The sequence below is a fragment of the Ipomoea nil genome, unplaced genomic scaffold (assembly GCF_001879475.1).
Source record: "Ipomoea nil cultivar Tokyo-kokei standard unplaced genomic scaffold, Asagao_1.1 scaffold0100, whole genome shotgun sequence".
NCBI lineage: Eukaryota > Viridiplantae > Streptophyta > Magnoliopsida > Solanales > Convolvulaceae > Ipomoea > Ipomoea nil.
The window spans coordinates 743,270-753,203 of record NW_017616528.1 but is presented as its reverse complement, the minus strand read 5'-3'; the positions used below and the strand labels follow the sequence as shown (position 1 = coordinate 753,203).

The 9,934-nt window shown below is 33.2% G+C and overlaps 1 protein-coding gene across 1 annotated transcript; it reads right to left on the bottom strand.

Annotated features, from left to right (window-relative positions):
* Positions 1-5,298: 5,298 nt before the first annotated feature.
* Positions 5,299-7,253, bottom strand: LOC109182775 (transcription factor RAX2-like). The gene is made up of 3 exons (XM_019333004.1): positions 6,830-7,253; positions 6,575-6,704; positions 5,299-6,243 (listed from the first exon to the last, which is right to left on the bottom strand). Exons 1-3 carry the CDS (start codon positions 6,963-6,965, stop codon positions 5,475-5,477), a joined length of 1,035 nt encoding a protein of 344 aa, XP_019188549.1. The 5' UTR covers positions 6,966-7,253; the 3' UTR covers positions 5,299-5,474.
* Positions 7,254-9,934: the final 2,681 nt, after the last annotated feature.

Sequence of the window (9,934 nt, the reverse complement as noted above, 5' to 3'; positions counted from 1 at the left end):
ACCAATTGTGGTGATAAGCTAGGCATCCGACTAGCGCCTAGCACCTAGGCATTAATAGGTGTCTAAGCGGGATTTTTGTAACACTGCCCAAATGATCCAATACATACATACATACATACATACATACATACATACATACATACATACATACATACATACATACATACATACATACATATATATATATATATATATATATATATATTGAAAGGTTCCAGTGCGGTTGAATGCTTCTCGTACAGTTGTGCAGTTGATTAATGTGCGTGAGATTTGTACTTAATGTGCGTGAGTGTGTAATGTTAATGTGAGTGGGTTTTGTACTTAAGATGTGTGAGTCTTGTGCCTAAGGTGCGTGAATTGTGTGCTTAATGTGCGTGCGTGTGTTCTTCATCCACTGCAGTGAAAATTATGCGCATTCACTGCTGCATTTTCTTCTTGTTTTTGTTTCGAAGTGGTGGAGGAATGAATTTTGTCTTGTTTTGCTTTGCATACTGGGGGTCCTTTTGATTTTTCTTACCACCCTCCTCAGTCTCCTTTGTTTCAGCCTCATTCACAATGTCTTTTATGTTCTCACAGATTGAAACATCTGTACAGGAGTCTTTCTTTCCTTCTTTCTCAATCTTTTCTCTCTCTCCTGTACAGATAAAACATAAAATTAGAACAGCCATATGTGCGTTTACATATATCCATCCATTCACACACAATCAAAAAAACAACTTCACCCACCTTCTCTTTCTGTTCTGCTTCTTTCTGAGCTCGTAATTCTGAACTCAACTCACGCACATTAAGCACAAATCTCAAGAACATTAAGCAAAACACTCAGGCACATTAAGTACAAAACTCACGCACATTAACATTACACACTCACGCACATTAAGTACAAATCTCAGGCACATTAAGCACAAGACTCACGCACATTAAGTATAAAACTCACGCACATTAATCAACCGCACAACCGCACGAGAAGCCACAAATGCACCTGATCCCTTCCATATATATATATATATATATATATATATATATATATATATATATATATATATATATATATATATATATATATATATATATATATATATATATATATATAGTGTTGCAAAAATTGCGCCCCTAGGCGCTAGGCACCGCCTGGCCGCGGACGATTAGGCCGGAATCGGCCTCCTCCGCGGCGGGCGCCTAGACCGCCTAGCCGGCTGAACCAGCCGAATTTTATTTTATTTTATTTTATTTATTTATTTATTTTTTTTTGTGTGTGTGTTGAAAAGTGTAGAAACTTTGGCAAAGGTGGTTTGGCCCTCTAATTTCTCCAAAAAATGCTTCTTTTGCTCTTAATTAATTTTTTTTTTTTTTTTATGTATTTAGATGGTTTCAACAATATTCAAAACGATTTACAATCATTTACGTAAATAATTTGTAATAAAAAACTAGAAGAACCTTATGTTTTCCTATTAAATTTTAAAATTTTTAGTTTAAATTTTATTTTTTTTATTTAAAAAAAAAAATCGTTGCCCCCTCGGCGCCTAGGGGGCGCATAACGTTTTTTGCAACACACACACACACACAAATATATATATATATATATATATATATATATATATATATATATATATATATATATAGAGGGTCGCACTCAAGTGTGGCGACTCCTTCCTGTGTGGTCATGTGGCGATTTTCAGAATACACGAATAGTTAAATAAGATATACACCATCAACATCAGGAAATGGACCACAAAAAACACACACAAATTAGGTACGCATCACCAACAACACACCATTAGGTGTGAGTAAAAACACTATACAGTGTTCGGAAATACACCATTGGGGTTGGTGAGTTATATTGTGCATTTTTTGGTTTTTTTTTTACATTTCATTGTGGTGTGTTTCCCTTTCACTGTTGGTGCATGTTGTTAACACTATTGGTGTATTTTCCGCCACTCGACTACACCTAATAACATGACCACATATGAACATTATTCTCTCTCTCTCTTTATATATATATATATATATATATATATATATATATATATATATATATATTACTACGTACTGACTTAAATATCAACATATAATCTTAAATAATTTTATGGAAAGAATAGATATTTGAAGAGAATTTTATAACTCGTCTCTAATCTCAAGAAGAGTCCGAACTCCTATTATTGTGCGTACTTGAGCTCAAGTCTTATCTCAAAAAAGTTGCATATTTGTGCAGGTTGAAATCTTTAAATATTATTTATTTATTTTCTTTGTGAATTTTCAAATTTCACAAGCTACTTCGGTCCCACTCAAAATATGTATATTAAGCCAAGTGTGAAATAATTGGTAAGCAAGGGTCATCTCTAATGAAGGACCCACAAAAGATTGATTATCCAAATTAAACAATGATCAATCATGAATCATAAACCAATTATCATCCTTTGATCCCATCACTCTGACTCTGACAGACCCCTTCAAGCCGTGAAAGCCGTGTGAAGTTTCTTTAATTTTTTTGTTTAATCATATACCTACTTCTCTTAAATTCGAGTTTAAGTCAAATTAAATCGTAATAAGAAGAGTTATCTCAACTCGTGTTGTTTCATTCACTCAATTTAAATCAATAATTTATTTTAGTAGAACCAAACTTCTTCTACCAGCTTGGACTATTTGTTGTAATAAGAAGATTTATATCGCACTATATATTGTTTTATTTACAAAGTTTAAACTTGAGACTTTATTTAATGAGAATCAAACTACTTCTACCCGGGTGAACTACTTGTAGTAATTAGGAGAGTTATATCAACACGTATTATTGTTTCATTTATGAAGTTCAAACTCGACACTTTGTCTAAGAGGAACCAATTAAACTTCTTCCAAGCTAGTAAGTTGAATCACTTGTTGTAATTAGGAGAGTTATCTCAACACCTATTGTTTCATTTACAAAGTTCCAACTTGAGACTTTATTTAAGAGGCCGGAACCAAGCTTCTTCCACCAAGTTAACCTACTTGTTGTAATTACGGGAGTTAACTGATCTCAATACCTGTTGTTTCATTTACAAAGTTCAGACCCGATCGAGACTTTGTCTAAGAGGAAACCAAGCTTCTTCTAGCTGCAGGTTGAACCACTTGTTGTAATTAAAAGAGTTAATATCTCAAGTCCCTATTGTTTAATTTACAAATTTTTGAACTTTAGACTTTGTGTTAGGCAGAGGCTAGGAGAACCTTGGCAGAGGCTAGGAGAACCTAATCACGCATCCTACCACTCAAAATATGAAGTTGACTATTATTTAAATGTAAAAAGATAAAGTTACACATTCACTATTAGCTCTATACTTTTTGACACAATGATAAATACTTGATTCTAATACTTTGTCGTAATTAATATAGTCATTTTAACGTACAACTATTATTTCATTTACAAAGTTTCATGTGGGATTAATTAATAATTACTTTGAATTAATTACCCATGCACATACAGATAAAGTTGGTGCCCTCTTGCCAAACATAATATAGTACCAGCCAGCTAAGCTAGGATTTTGAATATAATAATTGTAGCTTTTGAAATTAAGACTGAGATTTTGATTTATCGTGTCACTTTCAAATCCATCCTTATCTCCCCAACCAAAATATTTTCCCACACACATAATTATTGTGACTTTCTAATGCATGTATATGTATAGATTCCCCTATGATGATGTCTCAATTTGGCTGGACGTACCTTTTAATATACTAGTACTATATGATTCCTTAGATTTTTATTTTATTTTATTTATTTTTGTATGCCATATGTTTTGTTTGTTAGTTCCCTATTATTTAAAATAATATAACTCTATTAATAAAAGTTTTTTTAACACCTAATTCAGAAAAGAAACAAATTGAATGAGTAGTGATTCACTAGTCTTCACACAACAATCTCTTCCCAATCTTAATTGCACAACATGTCTTCAACGTTTGCTTTGATATTCATTGTGTGGATTAAACCCTTACCGTTATGACAGAAGTTATAATAGTATAGATAAAATGTAACTTAATATTTTTATACTTACAGCTCGTTTGGTTCGCTAGAAAATATTTGAAGGGAAATGAAATTGAAATTCTATGAAAAATAAATTTCAAGAAAATAGATTCCATTGTTTGGTTGGTGGAAAAGAAATTATTGGGAATATGAATTCCATTGTTTGGTTGAGTTTGGAATTGTAAAGAATAATGAGTATAATGACAAATATAACTCTAAACAACAATAATAATATAATAATAATAATAAGAGTAATTAGTAAAGAATGGTGATGGTAAAATTGTCGTATTAGTTTTCCATGAAAAACAAAATACCTAGGATGAGCTAGGAATTGGTTTTCCCTATTCTTAATGAAAACTTTTTCCAATGGAAAATGTTTTACATCCAACCAAACAACATAAAATATCATTTCCATCCAACCAAACACCCCCTTATATATCAATCAATGCCAAAATTTGATAGTAGGATACTGGATTTGACTTTTCAAACCTCAACTCTATACAAAGAAGTTAATAACTTTGTTTTGTTGATAGCACGGAGTATATACACTAGTGATCTACTTCCTCTATTAAAACTACAGAACATGCCGGAATTCTCGGGATTAGGGTGTAATTTTTTAATTTAAGACATGAAATATTAGTTAAGATCCCAAGAGTTGAACTAGCTACAGCAGTCCACCTGTCCCAAGAAAATGATTGTTTTAGACGAATAGAAGACCAGGCAAAATATTTGTAAAATATTCCAATTAAATTAGTGAAAAATTGTTTGGTTGGTTGAACATATATTGAGGATCCCCATGAAGTAATATACTAAACACTGTTCAATTGGGGATGAACAGTGAATTGTTGGTCAATTCATGATTGTTTTACTTGGCTTTGCTAGTTGCTACTCTTCATCTTGAACTAGCTAGCTAGGAACCAGGTTAGCTCCCTACTACAAGTTTCCATGGAATCATACTTTTTTAAAACTCGACCAAATTTTCGATTTCGCCAGACTATATCATAAACTCCATGAACCGACCAGTTAAAAGGTCAGCGAAGAAAATAACAAATTTTTAAAACTAAGATTCTTGATTTCTTCAGACTATATGACTAGCAATCAGGCCAGCGAAGAAAGTAAAAATTTTTTGTTTTCTTCTAAGATCTGTTCTTAATATCTGTAACATTTTGTTGGATAATGGTGGGTGTGATTAACATTAACTCGGACAAACAAGCAAAGCATGTTAAGGTGGTACATATAATGACACAACATCATTGTCAAAACTAAAAAGAAATGCACAAAAAGAAAGAAAAAACTTTATTACCATGTACTGTCAAAGTAAAGGAGGAGTATTTTCATTCATTCATTCAATTCAAATCTCATCAGAATCAGAATACATACATACACACAGAACCCAAGAAACTGATGATGCTAAGCTCTCTTCCATCCCTTCTGAGTGAATCAGCCATACCCCCCACGCCCCTCCAAATCTTTATGACAGGTACAATCAGTAGTAGTAGCACTGGTACATCCCCCTCTCATCATCTGTCTTGTTAATATCATTAAACAACATTAACCTGTTGTTGTTGTTGTTGCAAACGCTGCTGCTGCTGCTAACTAGCTTCCTAACAATGTCTAGATCATTATTGGCAGTGTTCCCAAAATACCCATTGTTATTCATTATCTGGTCTTGATGATGATCAAACCCACCATTGTTGTGGTCCCAAGAATGGGCATTTGTGGATTGGAAACGTGTGGCCCCTAGTAGGGGGTGATGATGATGATCATCAGCTTCTTGCTTGATTTCTGGTTTGCTTCCATAGCTGATACCATCAGAAGAGGAGCCACTGGCCTCAGTCCCACCAAACATGAGTAAATTATTGCTATTATTTTCACCACCAAACTGCATGAGGTTGGAGAAACCCTGATCTTGGCTTTCAAAGCTGTAGGGATAGGACTGATTATCATACAACAAGTTTGGGTTCTGGGGTGCAGAGAGGGACTGGTGTTCATCAAGCCCAGAAAATGAGCTTTCTGCTGGGGTATAAAATGACAGTTGTTGTGTGTGGAGGAGATGAGGAGGTGCAATAGAAGATGAAGAAGAAGAAGAGGAAAACAGCATTGGAGATGACCTTGATCTGTGGTGAGAGGAAGAAGAAGAAGAAGGGTTGTTAAGGAGCATCATTGCCATCACCTTCTTCTTCAACTTGGTGTTCCAGTAGTTCTTGATATCATTATCAGTCCTTCCTGGTAACTGGGCTGCTATTATTGACCACCTGCCATTTTCACATTCTTATTTTAATTTCTTCTTACACAAACAACCTAATTAACTTATATATTGAAAAAAAACAAAAGTCTCACATGCAGATGAAGTTTATGTACAAGGAAGAAAGAATCCTATCTTTTCACAAGAAAGTCAGTTTATAATATAATCCAACCACCTATAGATTTTTCCAATAAGACTTTTTCTGTTTCTTTTTCCCATTTTTATCACCATGACAAGATTCTTTCTTTCCTTTTATAGTGGGAACACAGAGATCAGATCCTACACCCAAGAATCCAGTGCAATTACAGAAACAAATATAGATAGATAGATAGAGCAGGTACCTGCTGCCAATAGAAGCATATAAAGTGCAGATGACTCTATCTTCTTCATCAGAGAATTCACCATGCTTTATGTTTGGCCTGAGATAATTCAGCCATCTCAGCCTGCAACTCTTCCCACATCTCCTTAGCCCTGCACAAAATCAACCAAAAACAACATGAATACACAAACTTTTAAGAAAGTGAACCAACAGAAATTAAGGGAAAAGATGAGATGATTAAGGGGGAAAATGGGTAATTAATGAATAAATTAGTTACCAGCTTTGTGAGGGAGAGCAATCCAGTTGCCACCAGTGCCATACTTGTGAATGAAGTCTTTAAGCTTGGCATCTTCTTCAGGCGACCATGGCCCTCTCTTCACGTTCGCTTTATCACAGCAAGGAGCTCTCCCCATCTCTCTCTCTCTCTCTCTCTCTCTCTCTGCTACTCTCTAGTGCTAAGTTGTGCTCTTAACATTCCACTTGAAAACTGTGGGTGGCGAGAGAGAGTGGATTTACCCTTTTGCCTGCAGGAAGAAACAGACAGGAATTGCTTGCTATGAGCGTTGTGTGCTGTATGTTGCTGATGCCAGCTTATATAGATGGAGAGAGAGAGAGAGAGAGAGAGAGAGAGAGAGAGAGTACTTCCTCAGGAAGAACAGTACAGTAAACGAAATAGACCAATGGTTCAACTTTAAGATGGATTGGTTCTCACTGACTTTGTATTTACAAGATTATGGAAGATATATGGACCAAATTTTCACTGCTGGCCAGGTAAACTATCCTATTTCACATCATCACTAGGAGATGAATGTTAGGTAATAAATTTAGAGGGAATCTAATATAATTCTTCTCCATATATTATTTAGTTTATTGTAAAATTTTCTATGAGACAGCCTCACAAACCTCACCTTGAAACACCTCAAGTTTTTCATAAATATTGTATTTTACATTATAAGTATTACAACTTTTCTAATAAATAAGCCTATCTTCAATTTCTAATATTACATTTTGATTTAAAAATATTACATTTTTTTTTCTCAAACATATTGCATTATTTTATCTCATAAGTAATATAATAATCAATCAATTTATAGTATTAGACTTTTTTTTTTTTATAAGAAATTGTTCAACTCCTAATTAAATATTAAATATTTAAATTTTGATTTAAAAGTATTATATTTTTCTCAAAAGTATTATACTTCTCCTTATAAGTGATTTTGCCACATTTAGTCCTAAACTTCTAAATTGACCACCTATGTCCTTCGACTTTCAAATTGTTACCATCCGTGGTCCAAGTTAACCACGTATGGTCCTAGCTTCAACTTTTAAAATTGAACTAGTTGTGGTCCTCTTGAAAGGACCATGCATGGATGGTTAAATTTTGATAGTTAAAGGACCATATGTGGGTAACTTGGATCATAGATGGTAACAATTTGAAAGTTTATGACTGAACGTGGCAAAATCACTATACTTGGAGGACCTCAAATGGTGTTAAGTCTTTTTCATCTCAACATGATATGTCTCAAGAATAAAGATCTGTGAGATGGTCTCACAATAGATTCGTCCTTTGTTTAATTTTGTTTAATTAATTTATAATGAAATTGGTCTGATCTATACACCTATAATCAATATGAGTAATTTAGTGATGTCAGTGATCATGTAATCAATTGACATGAGTATTTAACTTTAAATAATCTATCATAAATTCGATAATTTATTCGATCCCTTGCATAGTTCCATGCACAACACAAAAATAAGAGGAATGCTAGAATTATATAGTCTCTATTTTCACTCCCTTACGTGTCATCATGATTGTCATAGACTCCTTCCAAATGCTCTGTCGGGTCGGGGTGTGTGGGGCTCTTAGGGTTGGGGTTCAGCCTTTTGGAAGAATGATTGTCATAGACTTTAATTTGTGGTTGATTATAGTATAAACTCCTTTTAATCCAAAAGATATCTCAAGTGGCAAAGAAACTTTTTTGTGGGGATCGGACGATTATAGGACTAATCCGAATTCGATTTCCACAAGTGACAATTCTTCTTGGGTCAGCTCCCACAAAGAAAATAGTATAAACTCTTTTTAGCTTGCAGTGAGGTTGATCAAATAATAATCTCATTACAATGTATCCATGTATAATCGGAGATATATAATTTACTCATAAATTTAATTCCACAATTAAAATACCACATGTCCCAACCTTAGGGTTGATTTCTATCAAAAGTCAATTTTAGTCTTTATACTTAAAATATTTAGTCTATTTTTGTAGAATCATGTTACAACAAAATATAATTTGTATTGCTTAATACGATGTAGTGTGATGACATCTCAATTTTCATTCTAAATATATGGTCGTAGGTTCAAACTCTAGTGGTGGGACTTAGATTCATTGTAAAGAATCATGAATATTTCAAAAAAGAAAAAAAAGAAATTGTATTTGATTAATAAGTAAAAAAATTTAACGCGTGGAGTTGGTTAAATGTTAATTCACATAAATAAAAAAAAAATGGTGATTTTTTTTTTTTGTTTTTTGTTGTAGTCTATGTAACTTTATTATCTATTATTTCTGTAATTAATTTATGCACATATTCCTAAGTCTTTTTTTTTTTGAATGCTACTAGCTCTATTACATTGTAGCGCCACTGAGGCTTGAACTTACAACCTTCCAAATGGAAGTCCAACTCGGATACCATTGGACCATATATTCCTAAGTTAATCATTATCGATGTCCTCCCAAAAATCAACATTTTGTTGGTAAGGGTCTAATTAAATCCTTTTTTTTTTTTGAAGAAGTAAGGGTCTAAATCCTTAGCAGTAAAATATGTAGACATTATATTAATTAGCGGCGGCTGTATCTTGGTCGTCTATGAAGTTTTCTTCGTATACCAAAACATAGGCCAACACTATTCTACGCAACCATATGCATTAGACAATTAAACTCTACCTATAATAAAACAAAATGCATTAAATTAAAGCAAGTTGCATCGTAGGTCGTTATTGCACGGTAATTAATTTTTTATTATTAAAATACTCCGAGTCTCTAACAATATATGATCAGTTTTCTCATATATGGGAAGTTTCTATGAAGTTACGAAAATATGCGTAAATTATAATAGTTGTATTAAAGAAAGATACAAAACTTTCACTTCTTTAATTTATTATGCAATATCTGTGACATGTGAAGTTATACATAGACGCACATAAACACAAAAATTAATTGTGTGCTTAGCTTGTTTGCAAGAAAATAAACTTTTAGGGTTTGTTCAATATAGAGACAATTGTTCATTCTAGTTTATTGTCACTATTATTATGAGATTAATCTAAATTTAGTTTGGATTACACTTGTAGAGTCGAACTCTTGTTTACTCTAACTGAGTTCGAGTT